Below are 17,779 nucleotides of genomic sequence, written 5' to 3' on the forward strand. Positions count from 1 at the left end.
ACAGAGTTCCACTGAAGAAGAGTGCCAAGGGTAAGGAGCCATAACCACTTGTTAAGCTTAAAATTGTCAACGAGTTTCTCAAAAAATGTTGAAGTCGTTAGCTGGTATAGCAGATATCTTGTCTCTTTTGCAAGTACTCCTTTGGGCAGTACCATCTCTGTGCTGGCAAACAGCTGGAGCTTAATAAAAGAATGTGGAAGGATGAGTGAATTGGAGCTATATGCTCGCGGAGTGCAGAACACGTACCAATAGACACGAAGGCGAGGTGAGGAGCAGGCAGGCACTGGTGACAAACAAGGAGAAGAAAACAGTTTCATTCTTAGCGAATCAAAAGGACATAGCGAAAGTCCACAGCCAGGCTGCAAGAATGTGGACACCGAACGGTACCAACATGGTGGCCAGAGGCAGTTAGAAGTGCTGCAGTGTGCTTCCATGACACTTCCTTTTTCTCCCATCTTAGCCTGAGCCAAATTGCACCAAATTTGGCAGTCTCCTGTAACCCTTGCAGAGCTATAAGTTCTGTGGACAGCGCCAGGGACAGCGCCAGTCTCTTTCTGGTCCATAGATGGATGATACGTAAAAGACATGTTTTAGAATAAGTGAATGAATACATGAATGAATGAGGGTGAGGATTAAGGCTCAGAGGTGGGAGAGGGAAGCGGGCACAGGGGACGGTGCCAGTGTCCAGTGGGGTGGCTCGGATCGGCTCAGGCCCAACGCTGGCCCCTCCCAGTGGCTCCTTTCTTTCTAATCTGTTCTCCCTCTCCTTGGGGATTGAGGTCTCTGGAAAACCGCCAAAACACTGTTATGGGAACGGCAAGCCCAAATAATGCTCCAGTCTCAGGAGGCTCTGAGTGCTGAAAGCCACTTCTGTTCCCCTCATTGGGTTGGAGGGGGTAGGGAAGGGCTCCCAGAGCCGACACTCCTTTTAGGGGATCTGGAAGGCATAAAAAGGCCCCTGGCTGAAAACTCGCTTCTTCATCCTGCAGTTGGTGCCAGAACACTCGATCCTGCACTGGAAGAAAATGTCTGTCCAGTAAGTACCTCTGGGAGATTTTGGGAAATGCCTTGGTGGGCATTTACCTTAGTGGGTTCATGGTAAATGTTATTATCTCAAGAGCTCCTGAAGAGAAGGCATGAATCGATGACCAGTTTAGGAAAGGCTCCTGCATTTTGGTGGGGGAATGTTCCCATATGTATTGAAGCAAATATCTAGAATTCGGGTCTAAGTCATGGTGGGGTTTCTGTGACTTAAGACTGGGGCTTGGAAACAGCCAAGAGTGTGGGGCCCTCAGACAGACTTGTGTTACCTTTCTTGCCCAGTCACTTCCTGGCTGTGTGAATCCTGGGCAGATTCTCTAACTTTGAACTCTAGGTTTTTCCATATGTAGAATGGGTACAACAATAGTACTTACCTCATTGTGTTGCTGTGAGATTTAAATGAAATAATAGCACGCAGAGTCCTTTTATGGTGGATGGCACATAGTAAGTACTTAATAAGAGGTAGTTATTATAATCTGGAGATCCCACTCTAAGAAGCGATAACATGGAGCCAAAGAAAGAAGGTATGACATAAGCAAAAATATAGAACCCAATTCCCCTGGTCTGATTTTTTAAAGTATGTGGCTCTGGGGGATTGGTGGATAAATTAGGTAACAGGAGAAAATGATGGTCTCATACAGGAGAATAATGGATGATGAGACACCTGACCCCACAAGCTGCCATCTCCCAACCCCTAGGAGGGAGAAGAAGGAGCCTTTCCTCTCCGTGAGGCAAGAAAGCCAATGAGGTGGTGAGCTGAGTGTTGACGGGACAGGATAGTTCTAGACAGGACCTGTCTAGGATCAAAGTTCTGGAAGGAAACTGACAGCAACAGGATGAATGGGTTTGTCTTCAGAGATGAGGGAAACCTGCAGAGGGTAAGATGAAGTTTACTGTGACCGCTGATCTTGAGAGAGGTTCTTTTTCTTGATGTCAAAGGAGCACTGAGTAGGGCCCACCTTCCACCCCGAGTATGTCTCCTCCTCCCCAAGTCCATGTGTTCCCCAACGGAGATGAGGATGTAGTGAACCGGCTTCCAGCCAGACCCGGAGTGCCTTCTCTCTTGGGAATCTGCCTCTGTCTCCAGGGACGTCTTGAGTACCAACACAGGCTTTTCCCTCGTGATCGCTTCGTTTCAGAGTAGAGCATCCTGCTGGTGGTTACAAGAAACTGTTCGAAACTGTGGAGGAGCTGTCCTCACCGCTCCCGGCTCACATCACAGGTTGGCCTCGCCCTCTTGAAGTCACCCTCTTTTCTGGTTTCTTCTTCTTTGGTGGCTCTTGGGATGGGCTCCCACTATGGGCTGTGGGGAAGGGAACCAAGTGGCTTCAGTTTTTTTTTAATTCCAAGAACCCATTTCCTCTCATTGACCTTTGCCTCATTTTCCAACGTGGCCAAATGCTGCTACTTTACTGGGGTTGTCTTCATGCTGTCAGTGCCCAGCTCGGGGCCTGGCACATAATAAATGGCCTATAAATGCCTGTCCCTTTAGTGTCTGAACAAATGAGGGCATCAAGCTCCTGGGAAGATTACATTAAAGGGCGGAGGGTTTCATGCCCACTCTATTGGAAAAGTGTTTCTGGAGCCAGGCCGATGTAGGTGGCAACCGCAGCTCTATCGTTTCATGATCTGTAAGTTCCAAAAGTCGCTTAAACTTTCTCAGCCTTAATTCCCTTACCTACCAAAAACTGAAATTTACCTCCTAGAGCTGTTGGAAAATTAAGTAAGGTCATATAAATAAAATGACTCACTCAGTATGCCACAAATCGTGATCAATGGACTGTAGCTCCTATTACTGTCATCTTCATCATAAGCTATAGAAAATAATCCATCTGCTTAGAAAAAAGTCACTGGTAAGGATTGAGCAAACATAATTCAAAGGCTAATGGGGCACAAACACAACACTGTGAAAGCCAAGCCTCCCAAAGGACTCTCTGGGGACCCGTCATTTTGCAGATGCGGAAACTGAGGCCCCGAGATGGCATGTAGCAAATCCTGAACCAGAACCCAGGTCCCTGCCCCCCAGCCCTGTGTATGTTCGTCTGGGCAGTAGCTCACACCCTCAGAGGACTATAATCAAGATTTTAAAGCTAGTTCTCCTGCTGTTCCATTTAAATAGCAGTTTCTGCAGACACATCTTTTCAAATGTCTTCATTCTTGCTCCTAATCCATCCCTCTACCCCGTACTTTATCAAAATCGATCAAGAAATTTGAACGTCACATTTACAAATGTGAAATCGATTGGTGTGTGAGGAAGTATGTCAGATGGAGAATCCCATTCCCCTTGGGATGCGTTTCCCTCAGCCCTTCCATGCCTTATCCAGACTCTGGGCACGGCCACATTTCCCAACATGTGCTCTCCTAGCGAAGACGTTTCCAAGTGCTGGCCGGTGTGAGAGCTGGGTGAGAACATCACGGCCAGTGGTATGGAGGGGAGGTTGCGCATCCAGCTGCTGATACAGTCCGCTTCCTCAGGGACGAGCCCACCCACAGGCGGGGGTAAGAAACATTGTTCTGTCTCCCTCCATCACAGGCAGGATCCCCCTCTGGCTCACCGGCAGTCTGCTTCGATGCGGGCCAGGACTCTTTGAAGTTGGATCTGAGCCATTTTACCACCTGTTTGACGGGCAAGCCCTCCTGCACAAGTTTGACTTTAAAGAAGGACACGTCACATACCACAGAAGGTGAAGGAGCACTTGGTCCAGCTCCACCTCCCAGGAATGTGGCCTAGCTCAGCCCTTCCTCCCATGTACTTTTAAATCTCTGGAATCCGGGAGGGGACCTGTGTACACACTTCCTTCTCAGAATCTCCCTGGGTCCTTGCCTCTGCATGGACACCTGGGAGTACAACCACGGAATAAAGGAGAAGTTAAGCACTAGGGCTTTGGGATCCAACATGCCTGGCTTTAAATCCTGTACTCCACAGACACGCCTTTGGCAAGATGTCAACCTCTCATTCTTAGTTTTTTGTTGGAATTGTTTTGATTTTAGAGTTGTGAGGTACATGTGAGGATTTGCATGCCAGTGATGTGTAGTCTCCTAGCAAATCCTCTCTCCCTCGGTAGTGGACATGGTGCCCAGGGCATGTGCCCATGGCTGTGTACCCCTTAACCTTTTCCTTCCCTCTATCCTTCAACAGTGCCCAGCGTCTGTTGTGCTCGCATGCCCAGTGCTAGGGTCCTCTTGTGAGTGGAGACATGAAACATTCAGTTTTTGTTGTTGTGGTAATTCTAGGTTTTATGATCTGCAAATTAGGAAAAATAATAGAATCTACTTTGTAGGTTTATTACAAAGATTAAATGAAAACACAGTGTCTAGCACATAGGACGCACTCAATAACAATACTAGCTCTCTTTTATTTTTATTAAACCACCAGCTATCTTGACTACTTTTTTATTGTCAGAAAGGCTACCCTGGGTGCCAAAAAAGTAGGAAAGGACCAACATGTCACAGTGACATCAGAAAGAGAAGTTTTCTAAAAACGAGGTTATTGCTTAACGGCTTGAGAACCTAAACCATCACTCCAGGGAGTCCTCATAGACATCACAATAAATATTGTCTTCTACTTGACTCTTCAGGCCTTTGGGTGGCTTTGTTGATCACAGATTCCAGGTGTTTTGAAAAGGCATCAAAAGAAAGAGAAAGGAAGACTCCCACAGATAACTTGCCTGGTAAGAGGAAGACTATGTCGAGCAGAAATGCTGCCAGGAGAGCACAGTTTGTGGTTCAGAGAAGGCCTTCACAGGCCTTCTACAAACCGGGGTGCTTTTTCCTCTTCATGACAGTGCAAAAGCAGATGGAAAAAAAAAATTTTAACTTTAGAGATGTAGGGTTCAGGTGGGGATTTGCTACTTGAGTACGTTGCATGCAGGTGCAGTTTGGGCTTCTGGCAGGCCCTCTCTCCCCCGATAGTGGACCAGGTACCCCGGGTGTTGCCAGGTGTCCCTCATCCTGCCTCCCTGCCCCCTCCCTTCCCCCAGCAGTGCCTGGTGCTCAAGTGACCAGTGATCGGGGCCCACTTATGAGTGAGAACATGCAGTATTCAGTGCTTTGTTTCTGTGATCGTTCACTTAGTATGGTGGTCTCCAGCTGCATCCAAGTGGCTGTGAAGGTCATGCTTTAGTTCTTCTTTATGGCTGTGTAATACTCCATTATGTATATGCACCACATTTCCTTTATCCAGTCCACTTTCGATGGGCATCTGGGTTGTTTCCATGTTTTTGCTATTGTCAATAATGCTGCAGTGAACATGTGTGTGCAGATGTCTTTTTGGTAGTGATATTTATGTTCCTCTGGGGATATTCCCAGGAGAGGGATTGCTGAACTGTATGGAAGCTCAATTTTTAGTTCTTTTAGGAATCACCACACTGCTTTCCCTAGAACACATAAATGTTGACAGGTTATAGGCTGTAGAGAGAGGTCCGATGTAAATGCCCATTGGGGCTGCATGGTGGGACATGAAAAATACTTAATGTCCAACTCTGGCTGACATAGGTTCTAACCCAACACAGCCTCATATACCATCATTTAACTTCTCTGAACTTCCATTTCCTCATCTATGATGTTTAAAAGGCACACACGAGAGCTCATAGAACATTGTCTTTCCCGCCTTGGTCACCCTGAGAAAGGGAGCTGATACGACTCTTTATTCTTCATGTTGTGAATTTATGGTTCTGACTTGATGAGGGCGCACAGAATGACCATTCCACGTTCTGCACTGACTGCACTGACTGCCTCTGTCTGTGACCCCTTCCCGTGTCTCAATGTCCTTCAGGTTCATCCGCACGGACGCTTACGTACGGGCGATGACTGAGAAGAGGATTGTCATAACAGAATTCGGAACCTGTGCTTTCCCAGATCCCTGCAAGAATATATTTTCCAGGTTACTGAAGCCAATCTACATGTTCTTCAAGACATTTTATATTAGCCCCTTTTTTCTCATGGCCCGAAAGTTACTGGACTAAGACATTCATTTGCTTCTGCAGGTTTTTTTCTTACTTTCGAGGAGTGGAGATTACCGACAATGCCCTTGTTAATATCTACCCAGTGGGGGAAGATTACTACGCCTGCACAGAGACCAACTACATTACAAAGATTAATCCAGAGACCTTGGAGACAATTAAGCAGGTGAGACTTAGTGCGTAGGTGATGTTGCTCAGAAATTTGGAACTTGGAATCAAATTAACTGTGCAAATTTGTGGAAAGAACAAGAGAGTCAGATGAAGTTTCAAATCCCAGCTATGTCACCAACTACGTGGCGTAAAGAAAACTTTATTTCTTTAACCATGAAATTTTAAACACGTACATGAATTGGAGGAAAACCATAGAAGGTGCATAGTATATTCATTCATTTTTTCATTCATGACACAAATATTTATTATTTTCATGTACCAGAACTTATGCTAGATGCAGGGGCTAGATCAGTGAGTAAGACAACATGCCCCTGCCTTTCATGGTTTTTATAGGCTGCTATTGGCCTGGTAAATACTCGGTGCTCAAAAAATCATACCTGCTGATGTTGAAAACCATGCTAGTCATGGTTTTAGGCAAATGTGGTGCCCTAATTTGTCCCTTGTAATAGACACTTCTTATTAGAAATAAAGCTATATCTTAAATAAAATAGAACACATCAGTAATATTTTAAAATGACAAATTTTATGGAAAATGTAAGCTGTCTTAATGCATCATTTCTTAGGATAGATCCATATTTATTAAGACATACCTATTTGTGAGTCTAGGAAGTTTAATATCTAGATGAGGAAATCAAACAAGTACATCAGTAGAATGGGACACAACATGTGATGCATTCTTTAAGATAAATAAAACACAAATAAGAAAGCACAAATAAGAAAGACATGACTCCTGGCGGTATTGGGGGATGCAAGGTGGGGTGGCCCAAGGGAGGTTTAAAGGGTTTGTGTTTTAGTGGGAAGTTACTGGAAAGGTACCACTTTGAATTTGGAAAAAAGGACATTATAGATGGGAGGATAAAATGATCAAAGGCACAGAGATGAGAAAAGAGGATATCTTGATGGAAACTAGAGAATAACCCCTTTTGGCTAGTCTTGCAGTATTTCTCAATGGAGGTGTGAGTGGCATTGGGCAAGAGGGGAATCATCATTGTGAAGACTGCCCCACACATGGCAGAAGTTTGGCATTCCAGGCCTCATCCTCAAAGCCCAGTCATGTTTCAGTCACTGCACAAACCCAGAATGCCCATGGCATTTTGAAATCTCCTCCTGGAGAGCAAAAACACTCCCAGTTGAGAACTAGTCATCTAGAGTGTACAATGTCAAGGGGAATAATAGTAGGACACAGGGTATGGTGAAATCAGAAGCCTAAATAATGAGATAAACATTTGGAATGAGTGGCCTAGCTCATGGGAAGCTACTGGAAGGTTTTGCTTAAGAACTGTTATAAGCAAACAGGTGCTTTAGGATGTTTAATTGAGAAGCCACGTGTGAGCTGCATCGAAGGACAAAAGAGATATGGTATAGCTAGGGGACCATGAGGTGGAATTCAAGACCAGAACCATAAATACAGTCATAGCAGAAATAGAAAAACCAGTCCTCAACGTCACAAGCTGATCTATGATTCTCAACAGACTATTTACTGAGTCTTAATGTAGACTTTCCATAGCCCTTTCTCGACTTTGATGTTTGTGCTTGACCCTGTACGTGTATGTGTGTATAAATCACTTAGAGAAGAACTGAAGTTGAGTTTCCAAATCATCCACTTGACTTTGACAGTGAATCTGTATTGCACTCACATGGTACTTTGATTGGAAACAGAGAAGCTATGGTAGGGATCCTGAATAGACCTCATTAGGGCTTAGGTGCCATTATGAGTAGCACTGTTCCCTGACTTCATACGAAAATGCAGTTTTAAAAATTTGAGATTTTGTGTTTGGTATTACTGAAATAGCCTTTCCACCAGTACCTTTGACCCCAGCCTCATTCCCTTAAGTACAATATCCATAATGTGGAAGCCATCTTTCTAAAATACATATAGAAGCATGTGACTCCATCTAGCGAACTCATAACTTCCAAAATAAGGTTCAAACATGGGCCTTTGTGATGGACTGCCTCTTACCCCGCTTCCTTCCTGAATGCCCTTCATGGCGGGCCTGCTGAATCGCTAGTAATCCCCAAAGAGCAATCCTGCTCCCCGGACCATGTTGTCATCCTACTCCACCCGGCTATTCCTACCCACCTTTCCAGCATGAATAGGAGTCCTTGCCCTCAGGAGGCCTGACTGATTCCCCAGTCCTAGGTGGCCTTTCTCTACAGATACTTTTGTGTGCTCATTATACTTTATGCCAGCTTGGCGCTCTAAGGCAGTGGTGTTCAGTAGAACTTTCTGCAATGATGGGGACATTCTGTATCTTCATTGTTCTGGTCTTATAAGGCACTTGAAATGTGGCTAATGTGACAGGAACTGAGGCTTGAAGTCTGAGCTAAAAATTAGTGGCTCCCAGATTGAACAGTGTACGTCTAGACCAAAGTTCTTAAAAATAAGGAGCTTCTCTTTTCCTAAACCCTGGCACGGTGCCTAGTACTTACTAGAAGCTTAAAGAGTGCTTGATAAATGATTGAGTGGATAAATGCATGTCTTGTCTATTGTTTACATAAGGGTGCTAAAAACAAGCTAAAAATATTCTTCTAATTAAATTTTAAAAATCAGGTTAGATAAATATATACTTCATTAATATTTTACTCAATAAATCTTTATTGGGCAGGTTTCAGGTAGAAATACAGGGTTAGTTTGCCCACCTGTGCCTCTGTATTCTTGAACAGGACCCTTGATCTTCTTCTTCTGCAAACCGAGAAGTTCATGCTAATTTGTGGATCTGAATTTCTTATGGACTCCTAATTGAATTAGAGTTCTAAATCTTTTCCCCAAGAATGTTTGCATGTAATGCCAAGAGATGTGTGGTTCCTCTGATGTCTATATATGCTCAGTCTTTTTCTACTAGAAAAATCCTGAAGGGCCTTTCAACTCCTCATACAGTACCATGTGCAAGACATTGGGTATGGTACCATACAAAACTGCCATTTTTGTAAATCAGAAACGATTGAATTCCAGCAGCCTTATACAATTCAGTCGAACACAAGAAGGGCAAAGAAGTCCCAGGAATGAAACTTATCAGTCTGAGGTCAGCCTGCAAGTGCAAAAAGAAAAGTAACAGGGGCACTGTAGGCATGGAGTTCACAGTCACAGAGAACCCCTGATTTCAGACGTGTGAGGAGTCACCGTCACCGGGGGGGTCAGAGGAGAGTTCTGCGCCACAGGTGGGAACCACAGGGGAGCAAGGGTAGTCTCCAGAGGGATGAGAAGAGAGGGAAAGTTCACTCGGGGAGAGCGTGCCAGGGATGGTGGTGGGGTCAGACCTGGGGGCACATGCGTACCGTCATCTCCTTTCTCCCATGACTTTCCCGCCACAGGTTGACCTTTGCAACTATGTCTCGGTCAACGGAGCCACGGCTCACCCCCACATTGAAAGCGATGGAACCGTTTACAACATTGGTAATTGCTTTGGAAAAAACTTCTCAATTGCCTACAATATTGTAAAGATCCCTCCACTGCAAGCAGGTGAGTTTACCAAGCTTTCCTCTTCTGAAATAGTCTGAGAAAGTTACTGAAAATACAGGATGCTAAGTCAGAGTAGCAGGACAGCATATATGAGAATTAAGTCGCTCTCAGACTTGAAAGCAATTCCTTCACCCCTCCCAGGGGACTCATGCCCACGGGCAGGCACCACAGCAAGAGATGATGACTTGAACATGTGGAAAGCAAGTGGTCAAGTTCTATCCCACTGTGTTTCACAATGTAGCACCTATGTGGATTTGTTCCTATAGAATTTATGTGCAAATCCAGCAGACAGTTTTGGGCACTTATTCATGTGCCAGGCAAAATTAAATGAAATAAACACGTAATACATAATGGCATATGTGCATATATGAGAGTGTGTGAAGTATTTCGTGTTTAATTCCCCAAACTACAGACAGATCCATTAACTCTTGGTAATAATATGGGGAAAGAAAGCAGGGGGAGAGTACGCTGGAATCCTCCATTCATTCTCCATTCATCGCCGTATTCAGCGTTAACTGCCTCGATGACAGAACTATTTGAATTTATATGGATTTTTGCTTAGTGTCATTCTCAAGGCGTAGTTCCTGAACAAACAACATCACCTGGAAAACTGTTAGAAATAACAAGTCGTGAGCCCCACCCCAGGCAGACCACAAGAGAAATTCTGGGAGTGGAGCCTGCCATCAGTGTTTTAAGAAACCTTTTATGTGATTCAGATGCACATTAGGGTTTTCAGAACCATTGGCTTAGTAAATACAATGCAATGTGCAGAAGAATTACTAAACGTGGTGATTGGCACAAACCCACTTATCCTATATTTCTTAGGCATCTCACATATTGCAAAAGGCATTTTGACCATACTAAGGTTTTGTCCTGCTCTCCTGACTGAAAGCCCACCTTCCGCTGTTGTAAGACGTGACCATTCTACTCTGCCTGCCACAAGTCTGTTTGAGTGCCCTTTTCCAAACCTGCTGCTATTTGGATTTTCCTGGGTGGTTGCAGCTTCACATGAAATTTCACTAAGAAATGTCAATGACTGAGAAAATAAAAATAAGCTCTGAAAAAACTCGAGATCTGAAATATGTACTTTTTTTTTCTTTGCTTATATAAGCTGTTTTGAATGCTCTGTATTTAAAATAAAAGAAGAGGCTGTTCCAAAGCCTTCTAAAACCACTTTATTTCAGACAAGGAAGACCCAATAAGCAAGTCAGAGGTCGTTGTACAATTCCCCTGCAGTGACCGATTCAAGCCATCTTACGTCCATAGGTAACTTGAAGGCCCACTATGAATCTTCAGGAAAACTCACGTTTAAAGATTTGCTTTGCCTACCTTTGATCCAAACCCGATCACAACTTCTTTTGCAGAAAACTAAGTGTAAACATAATTAATCTCACGTAGGTACTGTTGATTCGTGTAACTGAGCATACTTCGTGTGTGTCTCTTTGTGGCATGAGATCCGGCGCTTTCAATTCACAAGCGTGTTTGTGTTTTTGAACAGTTTTGGTCTGACTCCCAACTACATCGTTTTTGTGGAGACACCAGTTAAAATTAATCTGTTCAAGTTTCTTTCTTCATGGAGTCTTTGGGGAGCCAACTACATGGATTGTTTTGAGTCCAATGAAACCATGGGGGTAAGTCTTAGATTTGTTTGCCAAGTTTGTGATTCTGAAAGTGTGTTTTACGGTGCATACTTTTTTCCTTCTTAAAAGCATCAAAATATTTTCCTCTCTTCTCAAGGTTTGGCTTCACATTGCTGACAAAAAAAGGAGAAAGTACCTCAATAATAAATACAGGACTTCTCCTTTCAATCTCTTCCATCACATCAACACCTATGAAGACAACGGCTTCCTGATTGTAGATCTCTGCTGCTGGAAGGGGTAAGGAAGGACATCAGGGAAATGTCACGCCTCCTGTTGCTCCTGGAAATTAGGAGCCTTTCTAGAGACGCCGCTCTGAAGATTTAACCTGAATCTAAAAAAGCAAGGGCTAGGTCCGGGTCCCAAAGTGTAAGTGTAAGGCAGCAGGGAGTTTAGGCAGTCTGAGCCTCAAAACCACAGTGAATGGTTGAAAAAAACAATCAGGTCCATGAACTCCAGTTGAAAATAAAAGTGTCTGCAACCTGAAAAGTGAACTTAAACTTGGCAAAATCACTGGGGTGGGCCTTGAGTGACTAGCCACGTCAGCAGAAAGCAATATCCCTTAAAGACACCAACAGAACGGTGACAGAGCAGAACAGAGAGTATATTAAGGCTGCGGTTATTTAAACAAACCCAGGAGGCGGGTTTCTACTTTTATTCCCCCAGGATGGGCAGGAAAAAGTGGCTCTAAATTAGAACCTGGGTCATCAGCAGTTCCTAGGTGTGGAAAAAGGAACAGGCAGGCACCTGTGCTTTGAAGAAGCATGAGCCAACTCTCTAAAATTATTTGTAATTGCCTGTGCTCATGTGTGACTTTTTATTCCTACAGATTTGAATTTGTTTATAACTACTTATATTTAGCCAATTTACGTGAGAACTGGGAAGAGGTGAAAAAAAATGCCCGAAAGGCTCCCCAACCTGAAGTTAGGAGATATGTACTTCCTTTGAATATTGACAAGGTAATCGCCTTCTACACAGATTTCAGAAATAACTAGAATGTTCTATCTCTCTCAGGAATTGTTCTCCTACTTCATGTTTATACATAAAGTCTTGAAATTTCAGAGCTGGAAGGAGCTTTAAAAATAAACTAAATAAACTCCCCTCATTTTACAAATGATGAAACTACAGCTCAGAAGAGTGACATGACTTAGCAAAAGCAATTGCAGCACAGCTAGGATGAGAACCAGGTTTTGTATTTGTAAATCTACTGTTCTTGTGGCTCAGCCTATAATCCTAGCACTTTGGGAGGCTGAGGTGAGTGGATTGCCTGAGCCTGCGGGTTCGAGACCCATCTGGGCAACTTGGCAAGACCTTATCTCTACAATAAATCAAAAATTAGCTGGGCGTGGTAGCGTGCCCTTGTAGTTCCAGCTACTTGGAAGACTGAGACGAAAGGATCGTTGGAGTCCAGCAGGTCAAAGCTGCGGTGGCCAGGAGCAGCCACAGCACTCCAGTCTGGGTGACAGAGTGAGACTCCAACTCAAAAAAAAAAAAAAATCTGCTATTCTTTTACTTACAAAATCCCTTTAAAATATATTTTCTCAGTGAATAGTGCAGGCTCACTGATTGCTAGGATCCTTTGTCAATAATACTAACACATTAAATAATCTGAAATTCTGGAGAGATGAAGCATCAAAACAATAACTCTGTAGGGAAGTCAGCTCATTGTTTTGTTTTTAAATAAATCTGCTGAAAATATCACTATAGGCTAAAAATCATGAATAGGCTTAGAGAGTCATCTCTTTATTTCTACTTTTTCTTTTTTTTTTGAGTTGGAGTCTCACTCTGTCACCCAGACTGGAATGCAGTGGCTCCCGGCCACCGCAGCCTCAACCTGCTGGGCTCCGGCAATCCTTCCACCTCAGCCTTCCAAATAGCTGGAACTACAGGCGCGCACTACTACACCTGGCTAATTTTTGATTTATTGTAGAGATGAGGTCTCGCCAAGTTGCCCAGGCGAGTCTCGAACCCGCGGGCTCAGGCAATCCACTAACCTCAGCCTCTCAAAGGCGCTTCATACCTGTAGTCAGTGACTATCTTTTTAGAATAAGCAGACTAACATCTAGAATTTGTGGTGTGATGGAAATGCCATTCAAGAAGGTGTAATTTTCACACATATTGTAGATACATGAACAGACGTTTTCTTATTTCTATATGCTCCCTTGTTGCACAAAGGGAGTTGAGGCAGTTGCATGGTATGTGAAATTCTGTACCAAAGGCTTAGATCTGATATAGTGGAAAATGAGCCCAATTTAGAACCAGACATCCCTGGTCTTAAGCAGATGGGTCAGCTCTGTGAAAAGCAAGAAAGGGGAGGAGGTTGAGGCCAGGCACTGCAGAGAGGCAAAAGAGCCTCTGCAAAGAGGCAAGGAGGAGTTACAGAAGCAAGACTTAACCCAGAGATGCAAAGAAGCTGCCAAGCTGGTCCATCTGGAGCATGGGGTCAGTGGGGACAGGGCGGAAGGACAGGAATGCTGGGCTGCAGTGATGCCGAAGGGGCTTGATAGGCCTTCGGGTGCTACATTTTGATAGGGAGCCACTGAAGTACACTGAGTGTGTGGGTGGACATGGCACGATCAGGTCTGTTTCAGATAGAAGAGGGAGACTCCTGAGGCTAGAAGCCCTATTAGAGAATTGATGACATGGGGCAAATAAAAGAGGATACATACTTGAATAAAGAAAATGGCAACCGAGAGATAAAAGAAGACATAAAGTTGAGAAATGTGCAGGTGGCGGAGTCAACAGGAGTTGGCGTCTGAGTCTGGACCAGGGCAAAGGAGAGGAAAGAGTTGAGGGTACCTTCCAGATTTCTGCCCTGAGCCACTGAATTGGAAACAGAAGTAAGAGGAGCTGGTTTGCAAGAAAAGAAGTAAGATTTATTTTACACACGCTGAGCTGAAAGTACCCACTGGTTATCTCAGCAAAATGTTCAACAGGCAGCTGATATTCCTGGATCGGGAGAGAGATCACGGAGAAAGACCATTCTGGGTACCTTAAGCACTCTTGTTTTCCCCTAGGAAGCATACCTCTGGCACGAGGTTGAGCACCCATAAGATACTTACCAAATGGAGGTGTTCATTGATTTCAGTACACTCTTACTTTGCTAGTAATGGTAAAATCACAGTCATCTTTAAATTAAGGAGCTAAAAGAGGATCTCAAATACCTACATTTCAAAATGAAGAAAAAGAAAGGATTTCTGTAAAATGTGAGGTCAGCGTTGCATGAAGAATAATCACCCAGTTATAAAATGGAGAATTTTAATAATGATGAAAAATGCCTAATGTCACTTTGATCCCCACCTGCGCTCTCTTCCAATAGTTACCAAGTAGCCACAACAACAGGCATCCTACTCGCTTTCTCAGTGAGTACATCAAAAGGATGCACTTCTCGTTCTCAGAACACGTTCCCCTGTGTGGCCGAGAGAAGAAGGGAGGCTCAGGGGCGATTGTGCCAACAGCATGGAGGGGAACTATGAGGGAGGGACACATGGGTCTAGCCAGTCCACTGACAGGGTAGTCATACTTGTCGGACTAGTTAGTTGCCATGGGCAGTGTGTTGGCAGGTGGAGAAGAAATTGAAGCAGAATGGTTAAAGTCAAGAAGGGCAGTGTAAGGAGGAGAGACAGAGAAATGGGATGCAGAGAGGCAGAGAGAATTGGCTGCTATCCTGCTGGCAGGAACATAGGCAGAAGTAGTGGAGTGAATAGGATAAAATACTTTCAAAGTAGGTTGATCATCTTGGAAGGATTTGAGGTCAGGCTTACAAGCCCGTACTTTATTTGGCAGGTAATGAAGAGACAGTGAAGGTTTTTAAACAGAAGAAATCTGATAGCTATTGCTATCAAAATGATTAAATATATAAAAATTAGATGAAACAGCTAGCAAAGAAAAAAATCATACTTTATAATAGTATAATACTTTATAATCATACCTTTTATGTTTCCAAAAGAAACATAAAAATTTACTTACCTTTTGAAATTAGGAACTTGACAGCCAGAGAATACCAAGAGAGAATAAAAGGTAGCCAAGCACAGCAGCTCAGAAAATGCCCATTTGCAGAAAGTGCTAGAAAAAGAGAAGCCAGAAGAAGAAACAGAAGAATCACCAGAGAGTCCTTGTTTCTGCTAAGAGGATAATGTCACACAGGTCAGGGCAGGAGAGAGTTATGTGGATGCATTGCTATAGACAAGTCAGAATGAGTAAAGACTAAGGAACTAAACCCTTGATTTGGTGATCTCAGGAAGTAGAAGGAAGCAGAAATCAGGTGGCAAGGCACTGAAGGTGAGCAGTTTTTGAGTATGTGGGAGAAATTATGGAATCTACTTTTTTTTGTTTGTTTGAGTCAGAGGCTGGAGTGCGTTGGTATGTTCACAGCTCACCACAGCCTCAAATTCCTAGGCTCAAGTGATCCTCCCACCCTTGCCTCCCAAGTAGCTGATATTACAGGTGCTTATAATTATGCCCAGCTAATTTTTTTTTCACTTTTTGTAGAGACAGGTCTCACCGTGTTGCCCAGGAAGATCTCCAACTCCTGGGCTCAAGCAATCCTCCTGCCTCAGCCTCCCAAAGCGCTCATGCAGGCAAGAGTCAAACTATACTCTTAAAGGCAGTGAGAAAGGTCATAAATCAGGGGGATAAGAGGCAACACACAGATCAAGAGAAGAATGGGATGGACTAGGGAGAGGAGAGAGTATAAAACAACTGAGGTTTTGGGGTGCTGATTGAGGTAATGGAAGTATCTTTAAAGTATATCGTTATTTTTGAAAAGGCAGTACACGTGAATGGTCAAAAAACAAATAGAGCTATACAAAAGGTATGCATGGGGCAGTCTCACTCCAATTCCATCTTTGTCCATTCCGTCCCATTCCCGCTCCCTTTCTGTGTGTAATTTTTATCAATATCTTTCTTTTTCTTGCCTGCTTATGCAAATGTAAGAAAATACATGTATGTGTATGTGTGTGTGTATACATATAGTTATTAGTATAACTATGAATGTATGTGTATACATATAGTTATTAGTTCTCATTCTCTTACACAAAAAGCAGCTTTCTGTACTCTCTGCTTTGTGTCTTACTTCTTCCATTTAACAACCCATACCGAAGGGCTTGAGTTTACAGTCCTTTAGTGAACATATGCAAGGCTATCCAACCAATCCCTCACTGCTAGGCAACAGAACTGTTTCCAGTCTTTGGTTATTACAATAACGTCACCCACCTGGGCAACTTGGCGAGACCTCATCTCTACAGTAAATCAAAAATTAGCTGGGCGTGGCAGCGTGTGCCTGTAGTCCCAGCTACTTGGAAGGCTGAGGCGGAAGCATCGCCGGAGCCAAGCAGGTCGAGGCTGCAGAGGCCGGGAGAGGCCACTGAACTCCAGTCTGGGCAACAGAGTGAGACTCCAACTCAAAAAAAAAACAAAAACAACAACCAATAACATCACAAAATGTAACTTTGTACGTTACTTAATATATGTGCAGATATGCCCATAGGAGAGATTCTCAGAAGTGAGATTGTTGGGACAAAGGGTAAATGCATCTGTGAAAAATAGAAAGTCAGAAAAAGAAGGTAGTTTGTTAAGAAAAGCATAGATAATGTCAGAGAGCTATTATATTAAAGACTTAATTTCACAAAAAAAAAGATAGAACAGAGTAAAGCAATTCAATTTAAAACCACATAAACAGCCGGGCTCGGTGGCTCAGCCTGTAATCCCGCACCTTTGGGAGGCTGAGGTGAGTGGATTGCCTGAGCCCGCAGGTTCGAGACCCACCTGGGCGGTGAGTCCTCATCTCTACAATAAACCAAAAAATCAGCCGGGCATGGTAGCACATGCCTGTAATTCCGGCTACTTGGAAGGCTGAGGCGGAAGGATCGCTGGAGCTCAGCAGGTCGAGGCTGCGGTGGCCGGGAGCGGCCACTGCACTCCAGTCTAGGCGACAGAGTGAGATTCCAACTCAAAAAAAAAAAACCACATAAACAATATGTTAGAAATAGACATTTGTACTCAGTGTATGCACTTATGTAAATATGTGTCCATGCTCACACCCTCCCCCCAACATCCACCACCAAGTGCTTTGACTCTTTCACAAAATCTCTCAAAACTTGTTCCTCTTGTTGCTTTCTACCTCCCATCCCTTCCCTATCCTGAAAATCTTTGACTATTTACTTAGAATGCATGGTCTGCTGCCAGGAAAAAAAAAAATCCCCTGTGTTATCTTCTCCTTCACCTACTTTCTTTAATTCAAATCTGGCTTTCTCCTGAGGACTCTGGTCTCCCCAGCAGCAGTTTCCAGGGACAGCAGCTTCTCCTCCATACAAGGGTGCAATTCTCATTTTGTTGTTCCATCCAGCCATGTTTAAAGTCCGCCAAGTTCTCGTCTCATTTCAGTCAAAGTGGTACATCTACACACACGTAGACACCCCTCATTATTGCCGTCATCTACTCGCCGCCACTTCCTCTCCCTCCTGGCTCAATGTCACTTGCTTCCACCTCTGCTCTTTTTTTTTTTTTTC

At 43.8% G+C, this 17,779-nt stretch overlaps 1 protein-coding gene across 1 annotated transcript in view; it reads left to right on the plus strand.

Annotated features, from left to right (window-relative positions):
• Nucleotides 1–776: 776 nt before the first annotated feature.
• Nucleotides 777–17,779, plus strand: part of RPE65 (RPE65, retinoid isomerohydrolase) — a 22,074-nt gene continuing 5,071 nt past the window's right edge. Inside the window, exons 1-10 of the mRNA XM_008048441.2 lie at nt 777–1,036; nt 2,181–2,263; nt 3,575–3,725; nt 5,816–5,923; nt 6,027–6,168; nt 9,486–9,633; nt 10,818–10,899; nt 11,132–11,264; nt 11,371–11,510; nt 12,100–12,229. Coding sequence (XP_008046632.1) covers nt 1,026–1,036; nt 2,181–2,263; nt 3,575–3,725; nt 5,816–5,923; nt 6,027–6,168; nt 9,486–9,633; nt 10,818–10,899; nt 11,132–11,264; nt 11,371–11,510; nt 12,100–12,229 — 1,128 coding nt within the window. The 5' untranslated portion in view covers nt 777–1,025. The remainder of the gene's footprint in view (nt 1,037–2,180; nt 2,264–3,574; nt 3,726–5,815; nt 5,924–6,026; nt 6,169–9,485; nt 9,634–10,817; nt 10,900–11,131; nt 11,265–11,370; nt 11,511–12,099; nt 12,230–17,779) is intronic.

This window comes from Carlito syrichta, unplaced genomic scaffold (assembly GCF_000164805.1).
Source record: "Carlito syrichta isolate Samal-C Ts95f unplaced genomic scaffold, Tarsius_syrichta-2.0.1 Scaffold123482, whole genome shotgun sequence".
NCBI classification, from domain to species: Eukaryota; Metazoa; Chordata; class Mammalia; order Primates; family Tarsiidae; genus Carlito; species Carlito syrichta.